The sequence below is a fragment of the Onychomys torridus genome, chromosome 6, assembly GCF_903995425.1.
Source record: "Onychomys torridus chromosome 6, mOncTor1.1, whole genome shotgun sequence".
NCBI lineage: Eukaryota > Metazoa > Chordata > Mammalia > Rodentia > Cricetidae > Onychomys > Onychomys torridus.
The window spans coordinates 120,199,590-120,226,671 of NC_050448.1; the positions used below are offsets into that span (position 1 = coordinate 120,199,590).

At 39.3% G+C, this 27,082-nt stretch overlaps 1 protein-coding gene across 1 annotated transcript; it reads right to left on the reverse strand.

Annotated features, from left to right (window-relative positions):
• Nucleotides 1-112: 112 nt before the first annotated feature.
• On the reverse strand, nucleotides 113-20,421 carry Clca4 (chloride channel accessory 4). Its single transcript, XM_036191529.1, has 14 exons — nucleotides 20,263-20,421; nucleotides 17,025-17,165; nucleotides 16,733-16,880; nucleotides 16,065-16,173; nucleotides 14,490-14,667; nucleotides 11,826-12,044; nucleotides 9,191-9,418; nucleotides 8,065-8,242; nucleotides 7,302-7,408; nucleotides 4,885-5,100; nucleotides 4,093-4,360; nucleotides 2,212-2,379; nucleotides 869-1,102; nucleotides 113-543 (listed from the first exon to the last, which is right to left on the reverse strand). Exons 1-14 carry the CDS (start codon nucleotides 20,419-20,421, stop codon nucleotides 113-115), a joined length of 2,784 nt encoding a protein of 927 aa, XP_036047422.1.
• Nucleotides 20,422-27,082: the final 6,661 nt, after the last annotated feature.

The following is a 27,082-nucleotide window of genomic DNA, read 5'->3' on the forward strand; positions in this document are numbered from 1 at the left end:
ATGAATAAGTATTTTAAAGCATTCTTTAAACCCCTCTTGAAGTTATGTTTGAGTTCATGATCACATGGATACACTTAAAAATCCAGAAATACCCTTTTATTTATGTTGCTTTTCAAAATGTTGTCACAGCTCTTGATGAAGGCCTTCTGTTCTTGAAGATACAAATAGTGGCACTTAAAATAATACAAACAAGTACAACAGAGCCCACCACAGACAGCACAATAGTGGAAATACTAACTCCAGAGTGTGGACTTCCGCCAGGACCTTCGGGACCGTCAGGTTCAGGCTCTGCTTGAGGGGTGAACAGTGCTACTTGTGCAATGTTGGACAGTTTCGATGTCAAATTGCTTTTGTCGACACTTTGAATGGCAATGAAGACGTGGGTTGCATTTTCTTCTGAGCTGTTTTCTGGTTTAAAGGAAAAGTTTTCCTTGGAGTTGGCTTCGTTTGGTAACAGGTTAGTTGTATTAACTTGAAGAGCCTGATCAAAATTGTCTCTTAGGTCAATGATATTTTCACTCATTCTTATGATATACTGTTGAACTAAGAAAAATGTTATGTGTGGGTTAGTTGCTGCAACATACTGTATTAAATTTTTCTAGTTATTCTCAAAAATGTTTAACATGCAAAGTATGCTCACATCAAAAGTTTTATTCATTTTTCAATAAAAACTGAGTTCTGACTTTTAAACACTGCTAAATGCTACTCTCTTGGCATGCAAAGCAAGACCTGTTTGATAAATTATAAAATATCAGATCATAAAATTCCTACTGGGCTGAGTTCTCAGTTAAAAATCACTCTCTTCTGACTGAGCCTCGCATTGGCCATCTCTCATTTAAGTCAAACCTGCATGATTCTTTGTTCTTACCTCTTCCCACATCAAAGTCATCTCCCGGGGCTGTCCATGTTAGACTGATCTCTTCCCCATCAAGTGTGGCAAGAAGGTCTGTGATTTGACTTGGTGGGTACTGGTCAGGCAATGGATGAGATGGGATATTGGATACCACAAATGCATCTCCAGATGTTGTTCTTGTGAAATTCTCCAGGACTGGATGAGTAGCCTCGGTTGTTTCCGGTCTGGGTGGGTTTCCTTTAATTTCTCCTGCATTTGAAATTCTCTAGTTTAAATTGGATGAAACTGTACTAGTGTATTTGGAACTCAGTCAGCTCCCTGACCCTACTTGTTTCTCCTCTCTTCTTTCTCTCTCCGTCCAAACAGCTGCATTTTTATTATGTACTACAATCATAAGCATTCAGTTAATGAGAAAATTCTTCCTCCAGAATCCTTACCAGGCTGGTATCAAATAAAATTGGATAAAAACTTCCTTTGAATTGAAAACTGCATTGAATGAGAATGTTATGTAATTTGTTATATGAATTAACAAAACAAAACAAATCCAAACCCAAACAAGGTGGCATTAATCTTAGGCTAGCCTCAAATACACTTATATAGCCGAGGATGACCTTGAAATCCTTGTCATCGTGCCTCTGTCCCCTAAGTGCTGGGGTCACAGCCATGTGTCACCATGCCTCTCTTATATATACGTTAAGAAAAGTATTACTTTATTTCTCAAGTTATTTCTGATTAGAAACGTGTCTGGGGAAATCAATGCCAGTTCCATCTTTGACACTGAGACAACATTCTTCCCTCCATGCTGAAAGTGCTAAGGAGTAAAGCTCCTGACTTATTCCATTGCTTTAAAAAGACCACTAAAGTCACAAGATGAGGAGCCAGGAGAGGAAGGCTTAAAAACATCGAAGCTCACATAACCCAGAGGACAGATTCTCCCACGGGCTCGGACTTGTCCTCTTAGCATAGTAGGCTGCTTCCTGTGTCCTGAGCTGAAAGGCTAAAACATCATTGTTGGCCCTGTAAGGTGTTCTACACTAACATAGTGTTAGCTGATAGGTTTTCAGTGCCTACTGGATGCCAGGCTTAGACTGGGTTAACTTAGAGACAATTTTACACAGAACTCACCAAGAAGTGGGGAAAGTTTTATTTTGATTGTAAAATGTTTGGGGCCTCCATCATACCAGATCATGAGTATCATTCAATGAGTTTGTGCTTCTGTGAGCCACTCAACATTCATGACCCAGCCTCAGATTGTGAGTATTATTCAATGAGTTCACGCCTCTGTGAGCCACTCACCATTCACGACCCAGCCTCAGATTGTATTATTCAATGAGTTCATGCCTCTGTGAGCCACTCACCGTTCACGACCCAGCCAGGTACATAGGCGGCCCTGTTGGACGGATGCTGTGAGCTCCTAGCAGAATTTGCTCCTCCGTCCGCCCGCACTTTTAAGCTGTATCTGCCATTTTCTGAATAAGCTGTGAAGTACCTAGAGTAGACACCATCACCCTTGAAAGTATCAGCCCCTTGTTAAAGACATAAAGAAATAAATTATAATCACTGTGAAAAATGAAAACTTGCTGTGCTTTCTAACACATGCATTGGCTTCTATAGGCGTATTTACGACCCTCGCTTACTATTTCACGGTTGAAGGGAGTATGTTTCCATCACACTCTGACAAAATAATACATTATTGAATCATGCATCCTGACTCACTTTGCAGTGTGTGCATCTGCACTCATGTAGTACACTTACCCACACGATAATTGCAATATATAATAAACACTTTAATGCCTTATCTTTCTGTGCCCTACCAACTTACACAGAGGTTAGAAGACTCTGCTTATAATTTCTTTGCCAATTGATTGACTTTCAAGTTTGCTTAGTTAGTCTTATTGTATTATCTTCTTTTTTTTATATGTGAGGTCCCCACTGTGGTAAATGCATCTTTATGCAAGATTTAATTATCATCATAGATTACTAAATTTACTTATTTTGTTACATGGTCAGCAACTTCTGTGTTTCTTTACTTTTTAAAAAAAAAAAAATTGTGTTCTCTCGATCAATTATTTCTCTAGTCCAACAGAGGGAAACCCATTTTACTACTGGAATAAATGCTTGTAGGATCTCAGGAATGCAGTATCAATAAGTACACTCTTGAAATCACAAGTACTGGAATCACCTGATAAGTTGCAAAATGTACTTTCCATTCTAATCAGAACATGAGAAAGTAAGGTCCTTGTCTCAGCAGTATCTGTACTGGATACTGATCGGATCAGAAGTCTAGAGAGTTTAAGACATACAAATTTTCTAGACTATCCAGAGAAGTGCCTCTCCTAAAATTTTCTCATTTTAGAAAGTCCTCCAGATGATTCCTCTGTATATAAAAAAATGTCACGATGCCTGCCTCAGTTATTGGTAGTCAAAGTCTTTTTTTTTCTTCCAGTAAATGCATTTCAAATTAGCCTATTTCTCAATGAACTAAATGCATATCTGTTAAAATGCAAGCAAATGAAGCAAGAAGCATGAAGTGATATGCAGTGTAGATGGGTTTGTGGGACTTCGAAGAGGCAAGAGGTTGTTGTGGAATTATCTTTGCAATCAAAGAAAACAAGGAAGTCAACCCAAGAACAGTTAAATACAGCTGAAGACAAAATTGTAAAATGACATAAAATGATGTTGCAAAATGCACTGATAGACATCCTTACTAATTCAAGTGTGGACCGGACTTGTTATTTTATTTTATTCACTGATTTCAGCCTCTCCTGGGTCCTGGCTCTCACCATTCTTCGTTCTGTTTTGGGGGACTCACTCTTGATCCTCTCCCTTTCCCTGCTGGGATGCCAGCTTCCACTACTCCTCTCACCTGATTATTTGTGCATCACCTCCTTTGACCGTGCCTTTTTGGTGATGCTTCCCTAAGAAACGTGTACCTGGAATTCTTGCTTATGTTCTCAGCCTTCTGAATGAGCCTCTCTTAGCTGGAGACAGGCATTGCCTGTCAAGATTATGAACATAATTTTGGCAGCAGATGGCATTTGTTGAATGCTTATCATGTGCAGGATGCTTGCTAAGCACTTCATAGGACTTACCTGATTGAATATCCTGCTGGTCTTGCTATTTTTCAGAATCCGTTTTACTTCTTTAGGTTCCCAACTTGTTGTTACCACTACCCCAGGAACTCATGACACATTTTGAACTATAAAAATTTAGGTTTATACATAAGTGGCGTGACTTACCTGCACCATTATCCAGCAGCTTCAGCTCTTTTGTGTTCCCACTATTTGATTCTATGATAGCTGTTACGTGGGCTCCAATGATGGGTGTGTACCCTTGTAGGACTTCTGCATAAACAATCATTGGGCTGGGGAAACTGCTAGTGTCTCTGTTCACTTTAGCATTTACAGTGATTGGTGGCACTGAAGAGTTTGCTGCCCGGGAGGTTACTGTAATTGTTAGTATTTCTTGGTTTGCTTTGGCCTGCAGGTTGTAAGTCCAAACGCCCACCTGAAATGTTCAACGGAAACATACCGCAAACAATTAGAGTCCAACTACATAGTTTTTCCATTATGTGATTTAAAAATAGATCACAGAAGTTTTGTGGTTTTAAAAAGGTCTTAATTCTTCAGTCACTGAAGCTGAGACAGTTCAGGCGGGGATGCCGGCTAGTGTGTGTGCGTGGTGTCTACCTTTTGTGATCTCTCAATTGGAAAATAATTTTCTGATAAGTCTGCCTGGGCTTTGGCCTCATTCTTTGGCCTCAGTGTCATAGCCTCTGTGACTCTGGGAGGAACAACAAAAAAGATGGCGCACTAAGTCACACAGACTCTCCACGTTCCTCCTTAGTGTTCTCGTACGCCCCTTCTCTTTTCTCTCAATCTGTAAATTCTTTTTACCTTTTTCCTCGACATCATAGTTTTTAGGACCATACAGGTAATGAAAGTTTATAATTTTTTTCATTTTGAAGATGGTAAAATTGTTGTCTTTGGAAAAAAAATTGTTCAGTGAAAATTGAGAGGCAAGTGGCTTACCTGAGCTATTCCTGGGATGCTGAGATAGGCCATTTTGGAATCCACATCCACTGTGAATTTTGTGATTTGTGTCCCTTTGGGGTCCCATAGAGAAATGCCAGGAGCTGCATTCCTCCAGGTGACAAGAAAGAATGTGTCCCTTCCCACTGTGCTGTCAATTATTATGGTGTCATTCAGCCAGAGACCATTGCTCAACACGACTCCCTTACTTTCAAGCTGTTTAAATGTAAAAATACAAACAACAATAACAACAAAACTTAATGACTACAGAAGAAAGTAATTTTATTCTTTTGTCTTTTAGAGATAATTATTTATATTTGATCTGGAAACAATCTTACATATGCTGAACTATTTTAGACTTCTGTCTGTCTGTCTGTCTGTCTGTCTCTCCCTCATAAAGGGTTCTTATTATGTAGTCATGGTTGGCCTGGTCTTCCCATGTAATCCCGAATGGACTCAAACTCCTAGCAATCTCCCTGTCTCTTCCTACCAATGGATTCACCACTTTTCTGAAGGCTTATTGCAATGTGACCCTTGTAAGGTTGGAAATCCAGGAGCTGAAGAAAGGGCAGTGTATAACAGGAGATTTCAAGTGGAAACATCAGTTGAAAAGTTGAGACTTTGACCTTGCTATACATTCTTATTTTTCTGAGAAGATACTCATGCTGACTTTTGGTATTAAAGGATACTAAAACCCACAGAGGATTAGTATGTGTGTATATGTGTAGAGGATGTGCATATATGGCATGCTTATTCATTTGGCTGATGACCCAAAAGACAACACTTGGGGTAATTAGAGTATTTTAACTGAGGCAGAGTAAAGGTTTCCAAAGAAAAACAAAGTCAGGTAAGTGGCTGGGGTGTGGCAGGACACTTGCCTAGCACATTGGCAGCTAGCTATAGGCGCAGTCCCTAGGAAGATAGAAAAGACAGTTGAGAAAAGCACTCTTGGATAGATGCTAATAGAGAATCTTTAAGTGATGTTTCACATGGGATTAAGAGTGAAGCACTGGAGTGGAGTCTGTCCAAAAGAGGGAAAACTGGTTGTGAAGGACAGAATCCTGGGAAGAGAGAAAACAAAACCAGGGCCTTCTCTGAGAGGAGTCGTTCATCTTTGTTGATAATTCTTAGTTGAGAAGAGCCAACATATTAATTTGTTTTTTAAAAGTCACAAAAGTATATGTTTATCATGTAAACATAATGTTTTGAAACAGTATAAATGGGCTAATTTAAGCTAAATAGCATAACCATTTTCTTCACTATACATTGAGAACTTAAATTCACTTTCTAATCTATTGCACCAAATATTAGATACATGCTATTAATTATAGTATTCAGTATGCTTATATACTACCTCTCCTGGACTTATTTATTATCTAACTGAAAGTTTGTATCTATTTCCTAACATCTCTCTGACTCTCACATTTTACCAATTATGGTTTTATTTTTTTTCTATGAATTCAGCTATTTTGGATTTCACATGTACATGAAGCCACATACCTCATCTTTCTGTGTCTTGTTTATTTCACCTAACATGCAGTTCTACGTTATTGAGCTTTATCCATGTGGGTGTTTCTTAGGGGCACCATTTTAGGAAGAATAAAATGTATCTTTTCTACTCCATCCTAAACCTTTGACCCTGATAGGAACAAGAAAATTCTGTTTTTTGTTTGTTTGTTTGTTTTTTGTTTTTTTGAGACAGGGTTTCTCTGTGTAGCTTTGCACCTTTTTCCTGGAACTCATTTGGTAGCCCAGGCTGGCCTTGAACTCACAGAGGTCCGCCTGGCTCTGCCTATGTGAGTGCTGGGATTAAAGGCATGCACCACCACCGCCTGGCAAGAAAATTCTCTAAAGCATCACTCCATTGTCTAAAGTTTTACTTCCAGGTTAATCTGGCAAGTCTTTAAATGGATTCGGAATGTGAATGCCACCCACACATTTTATCTCTTCATCACCAAAGTCTTGGAAAACAAGGTCATTTTGGTCCCATAATGACATTAGGAGAAATAAATGTGGGGTACAGTTTTCCCCCATAATGGCATTAGAAGAAATAAATGTGGGATACAGTTTTTCCTTTGTATTCCACGTGCCACTACTAACCCCAAATTCCCATCAACTCAGATGATGGTACCATGCTTCTAACTGGTCACTATTTACCTCAATCATTTCCATCCATCATGCATAAGAATACAGCTTGACTTTGAAAATTTGTACTTTTTGTTTTTTTCTCTATTTGAGAACTTACCACAAATATCTCAAGTGAGAAAGACAGAATTTATTTCTATTCTTTCTACACATTAAAAAAAAGCCAACTCCTATGTCTCCTTTCTACATGGTTTCAAGTATTCTGCCCTTATACCTTTTCTTGGTTATGGCAAAAGCAACCATAAAACCTCTAGGGATGGAAAAATGCTGACCTGAAGTGACTTCTGGGTGACATCGCTATTTTCTGAAGCAAGATCCCCAAAAGCATCAATGAGACCATTGCTCTCAGCTAGATCTGTAGCAAATTTATGCTTGCCTCCTAAAATGTGAAAGAATAAGTTATATTGTTTTTATAGAACAGGTGTACTTATCTCATTTTAATGATTAACAAGGTAGCAGTTAAAATAAAGCCAAAGTTTCTACATAGATCAAATTAAATTGTCAGAAAACTGTTAAGATAATCTCTGAAATGTTAATTGAATTTAATATATCCTAACTGTGAAGCAAAACTCACCTTATTACCTCAGTATAGAAACTCTGTTGAATGAGGTGTGTCATTTTGTTGTAGACTATGGAAGGTACTACAGTTATGCTTATTTAAACTCACAGATTTTGTACAGTCTTCTAGTGGAATTATTAACTCTTATTTACATCATTTAGATTTTTTTCATAAGAAAATTGATTAGAAGCAGAGAATTGGAAAGATGAAAGAGTTGCTGTATTGAGATGTCTTAACAATAACTGGACTGAGGAGATCAAGTAATAAGCAGTGGGGTGGATCAACAGTTTTATGTGTCTTTTCTAGCTAGCCAATTGGACAATGAGGTGATGAGGAAAGAAGGTCAGTCTGTTTGACTTTGCTCTCCAATCCTTGGCCTGACTTTTGCAGAACCGAGCTTAGAAGAAGTGGTTGAGCATTACTTTTACATTTATATACAGCAATTGGAAGTCGGTAATATGAAAATCATGTTTCACCTGTTAAGATGCTCATGTTTATTACAGCTTTATCAGCAGCTGGTCCCAAGGCAATAAAATGAACTATGGACCCGCTCTCTGTCACCTCATTAATACAGTCTTTGGCAGTATTGTCTTCTCCATCAGTCAACAGCACAATGTCAGTTCCATCTGTTTGGAAACCTCCATTTTTAAACACCTGCAAACATAATTCAGAATACCATTATCATACTAGATCAGCTATCCTGATAGAAAATTTAAAAAAAAAAAAACTGTGTGGAGAAAGCGTAGGATAGAAGAGATAATTTCTATTTTAGAATCATAGAATTTACACTCAGTAATCCTTGGAGAACATAAACATATTATTTTTCTGTCCCCTGAATGCAGAGGATATTTATTCAAATGAAAGATAGGTGGGAACAGGTATTAAGAAAAACTCACATGACTAAATGGCAGTGGCATCTGACCTCAGAAAACCCAGGCAAATAGATAGATATTTAAAATACAGGCTGCATTTTCTTCCCCTGCTATCTTATGCCTACAGCATACAAAATCTGTTGTACATACAGCTGGATGCATTAAGCATCCACATCAGCATTAAAAGGTGATGGATTAGCTGGGTGGTGGTGGTGCACGCCTTTAATTCCAGTACTTGGGAGGTGGAAGCAGGTGAATCTCTGAATTCGAGGCCAGCCTGGTCTACAGAGTGAGTTCCAGGACAGCCAGGGCTACACAGAGAAACCCTGTCTCAAAAAACAAAAAACAAAAAACAAAACAAAATACAAATTGGTGATGGGCTCCAAATTAGAAAACTCTTGAATGTTTAAATAAGCAGTAGTGAATGTTCTAAGTATGTTGAAGTTAGAGATAATTATTTATTTATATTTACTTGAGACAGGATCTCATGTTTTCCATGCTGTCCTCAGCATGGTTTACCAAAGATGATCTTGAAATTCTGATCCTTGTGCCTCTACCTCCCAAGGGCTAAGAGAACATATATCAAAGATTTTTTTCTTGTGTTCTTTGTCCTGAGCCTTTTAAGATTAATTATGTCAAAATTAGGAGGCAAGTAAGAGCAGTAGCACCTCACAAGTTAATGCCCTTAAAGCAAAACAAAGAACAAAGTACATTTGCAGTAGAATTTCACCTCAAATGCAGCTCGGATTCCAGAGCAGATGGAAGTCCCCCCATTGACCACTGTCGGCAAGGCTTCCAGAAGCTGGCTTCTCTCGGCATCACTGTTTATTTGGATCAGCTGACTTTTAATATTGGCCTGGTGATTAAAGTGTACCATTCCTACTTGGGACCTATTTTCAATGATCTGCATTAGAAAATACTGTGCTGCTTGATTCATTCGATAGAGGCGATCAGAATTCTGAGGAAAAAAGGATATGGAAAAAAAACGAGTGATTTTTCAACTGGAAGGTAAAGGCAGACCTCATAAAAGGAGTGCATGACGTTTATTGGCGAGAATTGTCTACAACTATTCATCTGTACTATCGAAGAAAACAACTGTGATTTAAAAAAAAACTGGTATAAAGTGTGGTCATATATAATATGGGATGCCCAGGAAGGAGCGATCCCCAGTTGCTAAGTACCCAAATTAGAGGTGGAGCTTGCATTGCAACCAAGGCAGTGACTCAAACTGTAGCGGACAATTCACACAGTAATCACTCCTGTTAAGGTACATTCATAACTTAGGGTTCAAAACCCAACCTGGTCTCCAAACACAGCTGAACTGACCAATTCAGTAAGGAGCAGACTCCTCAAAGGGGAAGCTTACTTGAGTTCCAGTTAATTGTGAGAAGGCCAGCCTACCCTGTCCCCTTCTCCTAACCTCTCCTCACTGCTTCTCCACCAGTGGGCTAACTGCCCTGGCTTTCTGGTAACTCACCAGCAGTCATGTCTCTCTTAACTAGATGAATGCCCAGGAGGTACACTTCATGCATTTATCTTCTCTAGGTCCTTTCTGCAATCCATACCCCAATTTATTTGCTTGTGAACTTCTTGAACCAAATCACAACAAAAACTCCTATGTATCTACAGCTTTGCTTTGCCTGCTTGTCTGCTGTTGTCTTCTTTCTCTTGTGATTTTTATTACATTTGTTCTGTGTGGTGAGTGTGTGGGTGTTCAAGGAAACTTGTGCCACAGCACACATGTCGTGGCACACATGTAGAGGTTAGAGGACAACTTGCCTTCCATCATTTGAATTCCAGATTCTGAACTCAAGTCTTATTGCAAGTGCCTTTACCCACTGATTTATCCTCTGCCTTTATTATTATTAATTATTATCTCTACCTGTCTGTCTGTCTGTCTGTTTACTTTTCCTGTGTGCGTGTGTGCACGCACCATAGTATCCATGTGGAGATCAGAGATAGCGTTGAGGAGTCAATTCTCTTCTGATAATTGGACTCATATTGTTAGGTTAGCATGACAAATGCTTTTGTCTGCTGAGTATCCCACCAGCCCTGCTTTGCCTTTAAATATAGACCTGCCAGTACGCTGCCTGGGGTAGTCTCCTCATCTCTGAACAAGCAATCTCTTCTCTCCTCAGTGACATTTCTTGGATCACTTGTGTGTAGTGTTCTTCTGTCTTCCAGAAACTCTCGTGCTATTGTGGTTCACTTCACCAATCTCTGTCATTCTGTCAATAACCACCTCCCCTCGTTGATGAAGCTTTAATTTCTGCTACAGCATGTCTGCCCCACTGCCACTGTGCAGACATTCTGAATGTTTTATCACATTACACCTGCTTATTTGTGGTTCATGTCCATTTTAGCAGCTATCTTACGGTCACACATATGTTATGAACTCTGGATTCAATGAGGTTCAGGATCCTAGAGGAACTCTTCATCTGATCGGGAGAGGAACAGGCAGTATCAATAAAATTATACAGAAGCAGATACATGCAAGAGGCAGTGCTTGGAACTGGCCAAGGGTTAGCACCTACACAGCACTCACAAACTCAGCCCTTTTCCTGGCAGAAATGAATGTCTTTCCTAAGTTCTGGAGGACAGGACTGACTTGTAGATAGGTAATAGTGAGAGGGAGAGACAGCATTGATGGACTATAAAAAATCTGCTTTTTTTGGTTTGTTTTTATGAGACAGGCTCTCATTATGCAACCCAACCAGCTTTGAACTTGCCTAGTGTCCCAAATGCTATTTTGACAGGAACATGCTTCCACAGTTCAGCCTAAGGGAACTATGAACTTCTCAAGCACATGCACCTCTGCTCTCAAAGTCTAGCACAACGCCTGCTATTCACTGCATGATAACAGAATGAAGGAATGACTACATATAGCCATTTGTTCTTCACGGAGATGCTTTTCCTTTTACATCTGAGGAGATCACAGTTGAGAAAGAAAATGATACCATGTTAGGCATTCTGCCAATCAATCCTGTTGCTTGAGCTAAAATGGAGTTTAAGCATATACTAATATAACCCTTCTCATTTTTCATTATGTAGAGGATCCATGGTTAAAACCAGTTTCATTTCAATATCTTGTTCTCACTAAAGGGTTTCAGAGTGCATCTCTTTCAGGATACATTTTCTGGAACAAAATGGATACCCTTAGGTTAGCTATTCTTAGATAGCGTTCTCTAAGTATATATTTTTTTCTAATAATTTCAGGTCATGATCTCAGGAAGTAATAGTACTTTATGACATCATACAATTTTTAAAAATCCACATAACAAGCAATGTTTAGGGTGTTTTTTTTTTTTTTTTTCTATTCGGTTATCCCTATTCCTACATTGAAAAAAAATGAGCCATGAACTTACAGCCATACTCCCAGACACATCAAGAACTAGGCATGTGATCCTTTCACTGATTCTCAGCAATGAGAAGGTGGGTGGAGAGGGTGGTGTCTCCATGGGCATGCTGTTAATAAAATCCTCAGAACTGCTAATTACGTCCCATGTGCTTCTATAACTGCACTTCAGATTATGTAGAGTTGGAGCCTCTCGATTGTGGTTTTCTTCTTTACAGAATTCAATCACCTAAAAGTATAGTAAAATGTAGAAAATCACTATCCCATGCATTAAAAAATTATCTGAAAAACAAAATGAAAGTATATTCAGTGTTAGAATGTAAAAGTAATTATACTAGTCTAGCAAAGTGGCAGAATTCATTTCTTTGCTAAGCTCCATGACCTCACTAGTCATAGAAGCTGGCTATATTGACAGTTCCAGGCACAACTCAAATCCAGTTAGACAGCTGTTGCTTGCCACCAACATGTGAGTACCATTATTACACCTTTATGCATTTCTTGCCATGCTGGTCATTGTCAGGGTTCATAGGTGCTGCATCTGTGCAGAACTGTTTGTTTCCTTCCCTTGGCAGCTTGCATAGTATTTTCTGCAACCATGGAAGCTAGACCACAGTGGGGAGGAGGCTCTTAGGTCAGATCCAACTGAGGTCATGTGATTCCTGTGCCCCAAATGTGTGGTATATTCAGCAATAGAGGCTAATTCTCAAGCCATGAAACAAAATCAAGGGCTGTATCAATAATATATTGATTGAACTACCCTGACCAACCATTTGAAAGGAGGTTTCTTCCACATGGTACTAGAATTTTTGTTATTCTATGGTTCTTGTGTGGGGGCACTGCTAGCCCAAGTGTCTTAACTTCTCTCCCCCCTCTCTCCATGTGTGTGTGCATGTACGTTGTGTGCATAGAATCCTATTTAAATAAAAATATAAAATAATATGATTACTTCAACAACTATTATGTTAGTTGTTTCTTGTCCCTCATACTTACATACACAGATAAGTGCAGCTGCCATCACTCATCAAAGAAGCCTCTTTTTACAGAAAGTGGAGTCCATTACAGAAAACCACAACTGGATACAATGCAGAGATCAACAGATCATGTGGAGCCCAGCCCCAATGGATACTTCTACATTACACTTCCTGTATCTATTGTAGAATATTTGACTATGTAAAGATGTGTTACATTTATTTATGCTGTGGAATATTACTTTAACTGTGTAAAGGTGTGTTACATTTGTGTCTGCTGCATTTGTTTAACTATGTAAGGATGTGCTGCATTTGTTTCACCTTGCCTGCCTAAGGCACCTGATTGGTCTAATAAAGTGCTGAATGACCAATAGCTAGGCAGAGAGAAGGATGGGAGGCCGTCAGATAGAGAGAATAAATAGGAGGAGAAATCTAGGCTCAAGAAGAATGAGAGAGAAGGAGAAGAGAACAAGGGAGAGAGGGACATGCCTGGGGCCAGAAGCCGGGCAGTCACCAGCCAGACATGGAGACAGCAGGAAAGTAAAATATACAAAAGAAAAGGTAAGAAAGCCCTGAGACAAAACGTAGATAAAGAGAAACAAGTTAAGTTATAAGAGCTAGCAAGAAACAAGCCTAAGCTAAGGCTGAGAATTCATAACTAATAATAAGTCTCAATGTCATGATTTGGGAGCTGGTTTGTGGTCCACAAGAAAAAGCTTGCTATGATCTATATGACTCAGGAAACATCATGAAAAGGGGGTGGGAAGACTGTAAGAGCAAGAATACCAGGAAGTCTGCTGTGAAACAGTCTACTAGAGATGGCTGTATAAACAAGCCCTAAAAAATGGCCACTTCAATGGACATGTTAAAGTGGAAGAGGTAGACCTTCATGGGGTCCTACCCCTAATCAAAGAACTGCTGATGATGGCTGGGAGAAGGAAAATTAGACTGTCCCTAGGATGAACCCCCTTATCAGTTGTCCAATGCAGAATGGTCCTCCTTGAATCATATATACATTATCAATGAAAACAGACTCAGCAGGCTGTATTTAAATATATTTGTGCACAAATATACATGCATGTACACATAATTATGTATGTGTCAACAGAAATCAAAGAAAAAGAGGCTATTAACTTGGGAATGGTTTGAATGAGGTTATTGTTGGGAGGGTTCAATTTCAATGAAAAACTTTTTTTTAAATGAGCTGGGTTGTGGTGGCACACGTCTTTAATCCCAACACTCGGGAGACAGAGCCAGGTGGATGTCTATGAGTTCGAGGCCAGCCTGGTCTACAGAGCGAGTTCCAGGACAGGAACCAAAACTACATAGAGAAACCCTGTCTCGAAAAAAACAGAAAAAAAAAGAGAAGATGAAAGGAGGAGCACATTGTATTTAACAAATATGCATTGTTCAAGTTAATATAATTAACACTAACGTAGATTTAATGTTATAATAGTTAACAATAATTATCTAGTTATTAATATACAGTAGTATGAATATGATATAATAGTAGATGAGTACTTAACTTACTGTGTGCCAGCCAATGTTCAGTGAACTCTACATTAACAGACTTAATCCTCATGTCATATTTAAGATCAACTGAATTTCCAGGGAGTGGTTGCCTAGCAATGTATAATGCCTTACTTTCATCTACATTACCATAACTTTAAGATGAATGAAATCAGACAAGCAACTGGCAGACTTACAGAATCGATACTTTGCATGTACATTATGGATGCCTTTTCTGATTGGACTTTATCAGGGAAGAATTGACAATTCTTTTCATATAATTTTGTGGTGGAATTAGTTCTGCAACTTCTGCTTGTACAGCTGTCTCCTTGGCATCTGTAGACTCTATTCATACCTGTAATACCTGTGGAACACCTAAAAATATGGAAGTGAATCTTAGAGACAACTGACATTTATTTGAAAAGTGTGTTCACACTTAGTTCATGCTATGTCTGTGTCTATGCATGACCTTTCCACACTGATGGATGGCCAAGGCTAAGCGGGCAATCAGAGTAACCATGTGCTTTTCAAGAAATTGTAATGAAAAACCTAAAGAGAGGCTCCAGATATACACAGTGAGGTTCACAGCTGGAATTAAAGCTGTGGGTCTTTTCATTAGACATCCCGTGTTGGCCTTATAACTGCTCACAGGAACCTGGATGAGAGAGCTTGTGAACCACTTATTCTAGCTAGCTTGGTGTTCAATGTAGTCTTCTTCTTCTTCTTTTTTTTTTTTTTAGAAGTATCCTCTAAAGAGTAGGGCATCACAAGACTACATGTTCTGTGATTATTCACGAAGTATCTTTTTATCCAGAGGAAAATGTGGCTGGAACCAGAGTGAGGTACTGCTGAGAAAGGCAATGGAATAAAAAATGATGGGTTCGTGTGTTACTGCATGGGATGGGCATAGGCAGCAATCATAACAGATACACCAGGCTTTAGCTGCAACTCTCATTGGCTTGCAGTTCAAATTCAGCAGGTGAATTGTAGATTTAATCTAGTCATTTAGGGAAGTTCACAAATATGTCCATGACACTATTGTCCCCAAATTGAGGAACATAATGATACCATCTGTATGACCAGTTGTAATGATACTCTGTGGCAGAAATGATGTTTAGCAGAAGCATGACAAAAACAGAATGCACATAATACCTTTAAGACTTGGCAATAGGGCTTGTACGGCAGTTAGTTCTGTGCCGTTCACTTCACCCTGTGGCAAGTACCCCAAACCGGGAGGATTTGAACACTGATGAGGCTGCTAACACCAAGTTTTAAATTAATTTCTCCCAACAATTCTGGTCTCTTAATTTCAGAATCAAGATAATGGTCTGTTATTAGCTATGATGCTATGTTGATATTTTAAAATGATCTTTATAAATCTCAAAGAAGTTCTGAACCGGCTCCTTGCAGTTGCTTGATTTCTTAGCCATCTAACATTTAACAGTACTTAGCCGCTTTCACCCATTATGCAATGTGAATAAGTTTGATGTCTCAGCATATACCTGGTCTAAGTGAGTTCTGGCATCTGTGGGAGAGATATGTAAATAAAATATGTCAAATAGCCAAAAAAATGCTTGGCATTGAAATTATGTCTGTTTTACACAGACAGTCATCGTCTTCAGGGATAATGGTCTAAAATAAGCATAAAACAGGCCTATGATGTTGCATCTGTTATCTGCTTTGGGACAAAAATGAAGACTTGTCATTGGAAAGGAACATAGGGCAGTTAAAAGCCTATTTTAAGGTCATTTCAGGATACTTAGGAGTCATGCCTGGTTGCTTCAATCTTCTTTGATGATGCACTGTACAATGGCTGGTCTTCACTGTACTCATCAAATACTCCCCAGCGAAGATGGGCCCATTCATGGACAAACACTTTTCCTATGAGAAATTTTTCAAATACATGATCATAATTCAAGTGGAGAATTTTATATCTCAAAAATTTCCAGGCCAGTGAAATGGCTCAGTGGGTAAAGGTGCTTGCCACCAAGCCTGAAAACCTGAGTTCAATCCTTGGACCCCATGTGTTCAGTTCTTAGGGAGCCAGAGGTCTCACATAGCATAATGGTTTATGGCTTTCTAAATACCAAGCCTGTGAACATCCTAGTCATATATGCAGTAACTGCTGTATAGGTATTTTGAGGGCGCAATGTTGGGAAAAACAGCCTGAAGGGGCTGATAATGAAAAAAGATTGAGCTATGCTATTATAGACTACGTAGAAAGGAAAAGCCTTCATACTGGCTACTGCGTCATGAGTTTGGCAAATTTTGAGACTATTTAAACTATCTGGAATAAGCACAGAGGAAGAAACCACTTGTTTATTGCCACACAGGTAATAAATAGAGAAATCCGGATTTAGATCTAAGAACTGTCCCAACTTCTGTTTGGTTCATCTGAGTGTAGAGTTGCAAGCATGTAATGTTTTAACAAACTCCTCACCTGAAGGTCCATATTCATTTTCCTTTTTCCCCAGTATAAAGTCAGGAGTGAAATGGATATATTCTGCTTTCTCTTCGCACTCTGTGAACTGTCGGGTGTATGGCTCATCTCTGCCTGGGAGGGCAGGAGGTGCAACTTTAACATCTGCCTGAGAATGTTAAAAAGATCATCAAAACTTGAAGAACAGAAGAAACATGTTAGAAAGACTCTGAATCAATCAATTTGCAGCAAAACTTGCAAGTACCAGAAAACATTCTTTTGTTTGTTTGTTTGAGAAAAGATTGACACTTACGTGTTTGTAGCTCTCCTGCTTTGGCCTCCTGTACTGAGGTCCCCCTTTCCAACTCTCAGGAATTAATATAGATATATTTTTGAAAAAAAATCTTCTTTCTGTAGCTTCAAACAGGTATGTAGATGCTGTAGTCACCATTTCCTATTATCAACGGGAAAAAGAAGAAGAGGTAGATGGCCAAGCCAGGATGGTGTCATGCTGCAGGCACTCATCTCAGGCATTCTCCCTTAGGTAGTTACTACCAAAGAAGCCATTCACTACGACCATTCATCAGTGGTCTCCACCCACACTTCTAACCTGTCAATTCAAAACTGGCTTCACCCTGCTCTTGGAAAGGCTTCCAAGACCTCTGTCCTCTTATCTCAAAAGATGGCTAGCTGCTTGTACTTGGTGATTACAGTAATTCATAAGAACATACACTTTCGAGTCATTTGTTTCTAATATTTGTATTACCACTTTCTGGTTGACTTATAGAATACTCTGAAGCCCAGTTACCCTACTCTTTAATGGACATAAATCTGGAACGAACTAAGAGGTATTCTCAGACTGCTGGATGCCATTCCTGATTTCAAGAAACTTGAGTCAAAAACAGCTTTAGTAGATGCAAGCTAAGGAGAATAGCTCACAGGAGTCATTATTAGGATGGGGCTTTCTTTCTGCACTCCTAGAAGAGGTGGGAAGAGTGGACACTTGGTGATGGGTATAGTAGAAAATTCTATAGCTCAGAATTGTTCTGCTCCCAAAGTGAAAGTACCCAATTATACCCAGGATCTTGAGTTCAAAGTTATTGTGATTTATAAGAGAATTTCTCTCTCCAGAGTTCCTGTCTAAGAAAGGTAAACAATGGGTGAAAAGCATTTAAGACAACCAGTTCCTTACAATCAGGGCTCTCAGTGGTAAGTAAAATATAAATAAATATAAAATAAAGGAAAATAAGTAAAAGTAATAATATCTTCTCTCAGGAGCCATCTCAGTCTCCACTGCTGTATCTCCCAAGACAGACCACTTTGGGGCCTCCAGCTTTAACAGAAGCCCACATCAGAACTGCTCCTCAAGGCCTCCATCTTTCCTCCTGATCTACTCTAAGAATCCAGTGTTCTGACTTATATGTGTTGCAAGAAGTCAGCAAATTGATTAGAGCAGTCATGAGATTAATCAGAAGGCCAGGGTCCAGAGAAATGAAGGGCTGATGCAAGAAGGCTTTTAAGAACTCTAAAGCAAGTTGGAGTTTGTTCAGCACACACAGAAGGAGGATAAAAGAATTCCCTCTTTCCCTGTATACACCCTCCCATTTTTAAAGAGAGATATTTAGTCTGTCATGTTCCAGAAAAAGAGGTCTCTGTGTACATATGAGATAGCAGTGTTTTGATGGTTCAAATTGAGTTATGGATTGAACCAGTAGGCTTGCTGTGTACAACTGTGTAGGTTGTGTACTATCTAACTCCAAAGACTGCATTTCCTTTATAGTCTCCATGGTCCACCTGCTATCTAACTTAGATAGCAGTGTGTTCTTAGGTCATGGAGAGATGTCAGAAACCCTGTAGACAAAACCAGATTTAAACAATACCTATCTACAAATACAACCATACAGAAAGTACTAGAAAGACAACTCCAACCCAAGGAAGTTAGCTGCACCCACAAAAATACAGGCAATAGATAATCTCACACCAGCAAATCCCAAAGAAAGGAAATACACACATGCACTACTACCACCACCACCACCAAAACCAAAAATAATAGGGATTAACAATCACTGGTCATTAATATCTTAGTATCAATGGACTCAATTCACCTATAAAATCATGCAGGCTAACAGAATGAATACAAAAACAAGATTCAGCCTTCTGCTGCATATAAGAAACACATCTCAATCTCAAAGACAGATATTACCTCAGAGTAAAGGGTTGGGAAAAGATTTTCCAATCCAATGGACCTCAGAAACAAGCTGGTGTAGCTATTCTAATATCCAATTTTTATCTAAGCACACATTTTACATTTCACTCTGGATTCAGATCCCTGTCTCTTCATCCTGGATGTCTAAAAAGCACCTCAATCTGAAACTACACTAAGCTAATTCCTCCCCACTACCCCAGACTGGTCCATCTCTTTCTTAGAGTTTTCCTTTCCATCTGATGAAAATTCTACCCAAGTATTTAAGGCAAAGTTGTGAAGCTTTTTTTTTTTTTTTTTTTTTTTTTTGCCTCTTAACGTGTTCTCTCTACCTTTCCCTTTCCCACACATGTCTAAATTAACAAAAAAGTCTTTGATACTTTCAAAATACATTCAGAGCCATATGCTTTAATCATTACTGCTATCTCATCATTTTTATCAACATCCCTATTCACCAGCTACAGCCTGGGTTGTTCTGCACCCCTACACTACAACGTTTATACGGTGCATGGGATAAGTCCAAGCCTTCTATAGTTTAGGTCCTAGAATAGGTAGCAAAGTGTACATGACCTCTGCTAAGATCTCTTTTGTGGAGTCTCACATCACTGAGAGAAAAAGTGAAAATGTCCTTTCTGGTGGTCTGGGCTCTGCCGCTGCATGTGACTTATTCCAGCTTCATTTAAGCCTCTCCCCCTTCTGCTTATTCACTGTTATTTCTTTGACTACATAAGATGCTATCACCCCCAGGAAGCTGCTCTCATCTTTTTCTCTTCCTTATCTTGGGGTCTGCTCAGATGTCACACCATGAGGGAGGGCTTCTCTGGGTATCCTGCAGGAAACAGTTATTTATACTCTTTTTTATTGCAGCCACACTCAGCTCTGTCACCTTTTCCTGACTCTGCATACTCCACAGCAACCTATTATTCCACTCACTTTGATATTAGTGATGACTCTAAAAAAGAATAGAAATCCCTATAGTTCTTTTTTATTTTAATTTCTAGTCTTTCCTTAAGCATATAATAGACATAAATGTGCACACACACAATAAATAAATACATTACAAAATCAGAACCAATTCAACTTCTAAATTATGCATAAGGAAACAAGATCAGAAAGGCCTCTGCTTGGTCTTGGATCTCATGACTAGAAGGTAGAATCCCTTCCAGAACCTCTAGAACCTTCATCTAGAGCATTTTAGAGACTTCCTCTCACTCTATGCATTCCAAAACTGTCTACACAATTTTTAAACTTCCCAAAGCATTCAGAGATTTCCATAGTAACTCTGACAATTGCTATTAACCTTTTTATTCTTCAAAACTCAAGCAGAAGAAAGCCCACTTTTTCTTACCTTTATTCGTTCAATTATTGTTTCATCTTCTGGCACAGCAGGATCAATAGCAATGATAACATCCTCATAGCCATTCTCACTCAGCCTCACCAAGGAAGTGTCTGACTCCTGAAGCAGGTACAGGACTAGGAGGAAAACAAAACCCCTGGGGAGTCCCATCACTCCTTCCTGGTTGCTCACAGGCTTTTCTTTCTCTGTGCCTCTTGCCAGGTCTATATATACTTCCCCAAGACACAGATGCTGACTGTGTAAAGGTCAATGTTCAAGTATGGAAAAATACCTGGCCAGTTTATACAGCAGTTTTATTGTTTGGTAATGGTTAAAGTGACCAATAGTATTACAAAACACAGCACATTTTCTTCCTGAGACATAATATATTGCTTCCCAATTTTATTTAACTTCCTAAATATACACATAGACTTTGTACTTTCTATACAATGGGACCTGGAAATAAAACCATAATAAAATGGATAGAGGTGCTAAAGCTCTCCCTCCATTTTAAAGGGTAATTTAATTATTATCTAGACTATCATCTAAGCAATAATGGTATAAATAAAAAATTAGGGAGGATGAGATGAGCTTGAAACTCAAAGTCTGTAAAGTGTTTGGTAAATTTAAGAAAATTTGATAAAGTCAAGTTATTAGAATATTCCTAGTAATAAAAGAATAGATTTCTTTTTATATCATACTTTGCTGGTCACTGTTGAGGGAGAGTAAACCACAGAAAGTTTTAATTAAATAAGTTGGTTCTTTGGAAGTTTCATAATGTACATTGTTACTCTCGCCACATCTTCCATCTCCACCCACTCCTGTCAATGCCACCTCACCCTCCCTGCAAGTCCCTTTGCCACATGCCCTTTTTGTTGTTTATGACCTGCTCAGTTTACCAGGCTATCTCTGTGACCATGGCTTTGGAACTGTCTGTTGGAGGCTAGTGGGCTCATCAGTGGTACACAGCTGAAGACAATGTCTGCTCCTTCCCGAGAATTCATTCATAGCCAGTAATTAGGCTGGGCAGCAGCGCGCCCCTTGAACCTTTCCCTGGTCCCTGGTTGACTGTTGACAGGCTTAGTCTTGTGTGGCCCTGTGCAGATAGCCTCATCTGCTGGTAGATATGATCGCCATGACTGTGCCACGCTCTGAAGCCATTATTAACCATTTTACCTCTCTGTCAGCACTGTTATTCCTTCTGCCCTTCTTTGATGTTCCCTGGCTCTTTGAGGGGGCGGCATAAACATCTTATTTGGGTCTGAACCATCATCCATCGTGTATTCTCAGCACCTTAAGTAGCCATGAGTCTCTGCATTCTCTCCATTCAGTGTAAAGGGAAGCTTCGATGAGTAAGGCTGAGAGCATTATTTGTCCATGGGTACACATAGATATTTAAAAGGCAGCTTCATAGTGTGCCAATTTAGCTGAACAACTTATCTTTACTTTGTTAATAATTCTCCATTCTGCTCACTTTGTATCTCAGACATTTTATTGGATCAATACTAATTTTCTTTGAAGAACCATAAAGGAAGTGGAATTTTACTTTTCCATGTCTAATTTATCATGAAAAAGTTCCTTATATCTTCCTTATAGAAAAAAAAATATGCCAGGAGCATACTGTAAAGGCTGAAAGTTAACCTGTAAGCCCCATTTGCCCAAGGACAAGTTCATGTGAGTTCATATGTTTTCACTTCAGTGAATGAGATTGGTTGCCTCAGCTGCACAGGATGTACTTGATCATGTGTAGGCGGGAGATACATAGGCAGGAAGTATGTCAGGATGTGTGCTTGCCTGTGTTTGGACAGCAGAGGGAAGATCATAGCCTATGGGTTCCACCTTTATGAGCACCTGACTAACATAATTCAGTGCCATTCTCTGGGAATCCTGGGTATGGACCTGGCCAGTGTCCATCTTCCTGACCAGTATTAAATAAAACTTGCTTTAACTGGGCAATTGTGGATTTGGTCTCTCTTGAAATTTTCAAGTTTAACAGTACAATGGGGTATTAGCTTTTAGATTTAAAAAAAATCTTTTAAAAGTTTTTTTTTTTTTTAAAAAAAGAGATTTATTTATTTATTATGTATACAACATTCTGTCTTCATGTATGCCTGCATGCCAGGAGAGGGCGCCAGATCTCATTACAGATGGTTGTGAGCCGTCATGTGGTTGCTGGGAGTTGAACTCAGGACCTCTGGAAGAACAGCCAGAGTTCTTAACTTCTGAGCCATCTCTCAAGCCCAGTTTTTAGATTTTTAAAAACATTTCATTCTAGGTTTTTCATTGGTACTTCAGGTGAGCAACATCAAGTTCTTTTTTTTTATTTAATTTTTTCATACAATATATTTTGGTCATATTCTTCCCCTCTCCCAATTCCTCCCAAACTTTATTCTCTCTCTCTCAAAACAAAACATGAAAATAAAAAAAAACAAAGTTGGTCAACATCCGAAATAGATCTCATGCGTTTTTGTTGTTTGTTTGCTTTTGTGTTTGTGGGTTTGTTGTTGTTTCATTCCGGTTTTTTTTGTTAACTTTGAATTCTTAAGGGAGAGTCAGAATTGTTGATTACCATGTTTGGGTAGAGGATCTTCCACCTTGATTTTTAAAGTTACATGTTAAGAGAGAAATAGCAAGTTCTTTCTTGGTGATAAGAAAATTTAAATTATAGTGTAGGTCTCTACAATTTCATTTTAATTTCCTGGAAGATTTTTTTTTTCTTTCTTGACAGGGGTGCTGGATTTTAGCTATCATAACTTAATCACCATCAACACGTAATTTGGGCCATAAGTAGGTCAGGCTTTACTGTGTGAGGCTTAGCTTCCTCACTAAGGAAGCTAACATGAAAATGTCACCCCTTCTTTTTATTTGATGTCCAGATTGCCCCCTCTCTTCCCTTTGCTCTCTTCTTCTCTTTCTATGTTGGATTTTTAAATCCTTGGAACTCTGATCATTTTCTGTGCTACAAGGTAATACAGAAGTTCTTTCTTTACCCTTCCTCAAACCCACAATTGTGAGGAGAATAAATTTCTAGAGCTCTAGAGTCTGATACAAGCACAGGGAGACTTTTCCAAAGAGTCTAAGTGAGGATGGAATGCTGGAGGTGATTCCGGTTCCTCTTCCTGTTAGAACTCTGTGCTCTAGGCAACTGTCCTATAGTATTAGTCAGGTGGCACAAAAACCCCAGTCAGCAAGGTTGGTTTTTTTTTTTCCTGTATACAATTGGGCAGGGTGGTGTATCTTCTGGTCTGTTTGTTTCACACCTCAGGAAATCCCCTTATTACAGTATTGCTTCTCCTTTCTCAAATTCTTCAAGAGTTTACCTGTACTGTGGCTCAGCACAGGTCATACTCACTTTTCAGACTCTTTGCAATTGGTTCTAACTCACAACTTCTAGTCTTATTCCCTAATATTACCAATAAGAAATTTCTCCTCTTGTTGAAACAGTCTATTCACATTTTATGAAAAGTTATTTTTGGCATTATTATTTGCTTAAATACACTTTTAAAAATATTCAGTTATTTTTTTATTTAATGTGCAAGAATGTTGTGCCTGAATGTATGTATGTGGCTGGTTTCTGCAGAGGTCATGGCTGCTCAAACCCTCTATCCGAAGAAGGCTACTAAAAGCAATGATAAAAAATCCCAGTGGAAAAAGTATTACATGTTTTATACTTATATTTTCAAGATTTCTGAAACTGGTGAGAAAGCAGAATTTCTGTCTGAGGAATTCTACCAGACTAGGTGATATAGTCCTCATAGAGATTCCTTAAGTATGTGTGGAGTATATGCTTTGGGATAAGCTCAGATGATAGTAAGTCCTTTTCCACAAGAGTCATGTACGTTAGCGAAGAAGACTGACCTGTGAAGACTATCATATAGTTGGATGAGCATCTTAATAAAAATGAATGGCATCAAGGAGGATGAAGCTAGAAAACACGCCCAGTTATTTCCTGGGTGAGTCAGGGCTGGTGAGTTGGGGAGTGATGATATTTAGGCTGGGCCATAAAAAGAGTGCAGGAGTTAGATTATTCTATTACCCTATTCTATTCTGGAAGGTACCAGAATTGTGCTTGAAAGAGAGGCCGGACTGTCACAGATGAAGAGACAGCCGACATCTCTACTTCTCCTAGTTAAATTTCAAACAAAGATCTAGATCCCCAAGCACTTACTCTGGCAGAGTACCATGGATTCCCTCTGATTGGTAACCAGAGTGAATGGGGTTACTGTAGTCTTTAAAATAGTGCAGAATTATTTTGTCATTAAAATATTTTTTCTTCATCCCATCAAAAGGATGCATGAGTTATGAAAAATGATAGAAAACGAGTATCTTTTTTTTTCTCATTTCAACTGTGTCATGGATTTTTTTTCCCTGTGGTATTTATGTGAATTCAACTTTTTGTGTAGTGCAGTAGCAAGAATGGTGCTTTCATTACAAAAGAATCCAGTGTTGGTTCCTCCTTTGACGCAGTGATTGTGACATTGGGCCTGCTTTTTAATTCCAGTGTCCACTAGTGCACTAGGGACTAGACAGGAGTACTCACTACATACACTTGTTATAGACTCACTTAGAAAAAATGATTTTTAAAAAATACATTTGTTTTGGGATGGGAGAGGTTCTTGCAGATGCCAACGGCAACACTCTTTAAAGAACAGTGGTTTGGCACTGGGGCTGAGAGTACAGATTGTGCTGTCTGAGGTTAACCCCCATCTTTGTAGCATGGTTGTTCTATTTACCCTCTCTGTACTTCCATTTCCTGGACAATAGGGCGAGGATAATAAAATCTGACTCAGAATGTTGCAAGACAAAAGTGAATTAAAGACAGGACTCTAGGGACATGCTGGCATAGTGTTCAATGAGTCTCTACTCACTTGTCTCCTGCCATTGGGAACAGAGGAGCACCATGTCAGGAAGACCTAACCCTACTGGGAGGCTCAGTGTTGACTCAGGGTGATCCAGTCATGGGGAACCCATGGAAGCCTAACCAAGTGCTCCCAGAAGATGCTGGTGATGATCACCTCTTTCTTCCAGAAGTGGGAAGGAAAACAACTATTTCTGAAATAGTCGTCTTAATAAAATCTGCCCTTAGGAGAAGCTACTGAACCAAGCGTATCCCACGGGGAGTTTATCAGAGCCCATGTGACCCGGGAGAAGAAGAGGCTGCTCCATCTAGGCTTCCACATGAAGAAGGAATTACTCAAGTTAGTTCACTCCAGCTGTCCTGTCCTCTGAAGGAGTGAGAACGCTTCTGAGGTCACTTGAGACACTCATAGGCCAGAGGCATTGGCTCACTTCACAGGATCATAGCTTGCTTTCTTCCTGTGCACACACGTTGCCACCACATTCTAAATCTATTTCAGTTCCTTTTACTCAGTTCTTCATGTCTGGCCTTGAAGAAAAAAAAAGCATACTGAAAGTCAAGAAACAATGTGAAGAGATGAGGGAGCATAAGAAACAATGTGAAGAGATGAGGGAGCATAAGAAACAATGTGAAGAGATGAGGGAGCATAAGAAACAATGTGAAGAGATGAGGGAGCATAAGAAACAATGTGAAGAGATGAGGGAGCATAAGAAACAATGTGAAGAGATGAGGGAGCATAAGAAACAATGTGAAGAGATGAGGGAGCATAAGAAACAATGTGAAGAGATGAGGGAGCATAAGAAACAGGTGTGACAGGATGCAGCCTCCTGATCAGACCAAAATTCATTCATTTTTATTGAAAAAATTTTCATATAGATTTTGATCATGCTTTCCCTATCCCTCTTCTCAACTTTGTTTTCTCTCTCTCTTTCAAAAGAAACAAAAAACTGACAGCACAAGAAACCCCAGAAATCCCCACAAAACACAAAAGTAGAAATCCAAACAAACAAGCAAAAGACCAATAGACAAAAATGCAAAGCAACACAAAATCAAATAAAATGTCCACAAAATCACCCTTGTGTTCATTTTGTGTTGGCCAACTACTCGTGGTCATGAGGCCTGCTCTGGAGTGTGGTTGCTAGACCCAGACACTCCACTGGATGTTTTCCCTTTGTCTGCTGGTATCGGTTTCAGAGAGCTTCTTGGTCCCCCATGTCCACTTCCCCCTCTCAGTGCTGGACTCCATCTGGCTTGAACCTGTGCAGTTGTGACTTCCTCCTTGGGACTTTGTGTTCACTTTCCCTTCTTCCTGCTTGAATTTTGTCTGATTTGAACTTGCACAAGCTTCTGGTCTTTGTGAGCTCCTTTGCACATCAGTTTTGCTGTGTCTGGAAGGAAGTTTTCTGGAAGGAGTTGTCCTTGGGGTCATCCAACACCCTCTGACTCCTTTTTCTCATCCCTTCACCCCGACTTTATTCTGTTCTGTGCAAGACTAATAACCTTAGTAAAAACAGATGCATCACTATCATCTGGTTAATTATCTAGGCCCCCCTTTTTTATTAAATGTTTTTTCTTACAATATATTTTCATCTTGTTTTCCCTTCCCCCAAATTCTCCCTTGATCCTTCCCACTTCCTCACTTGGTGGTATAGGATGTAGTTGCAGCACTGTCTCCCTATTGTTTTGTGACTCTATTTAGGTTCCATTCATATGCGTGTAGTTTAGGAAGCTTCTAGAGTAGTAGGTTTCCATATGATTTTTCATGTGGCCTTGGTTGTTCCTCCCCTTATTCACCCCTCCTCCCTCCTCTTTCATCCCCTCCCTGTTTGAGCCTCCTGTTCAAGCTCCCCTTTGTCTCTACATAACACTAAATTCTATTCCCCCTTCCTTGGGAGATTCCTCCTCCCCTGCTGGTACCTTTTAAGGTACCGTATCCCTGTGGTTATTCACATTGTAGCACACATTTTGAAAGCT

Coding starts and splice junctions, on each gene's coding strand:
- Clca4 (XM_036191529.1), bottom strand. CDS start 20,421: ATGGGACTCCCCAGGGGTTTTGTTTTCCTCCTAGTCCTGTACCTGCTT. Junction 9,419..11,825: donor ATGTGTCTGGGAGTATGGCT/GTAAGTTCATGG, acceptor TTTTTTCCTCAG/AATTCTGATCGCCTCTATCG. Junction 8,243..9,190: donor GAATCCGAGCTGCATTTGAG/GTGAAATTCTAC, acceptor TTATGTTTGCAG/GTGTTTAAAAATGGAGGTTT.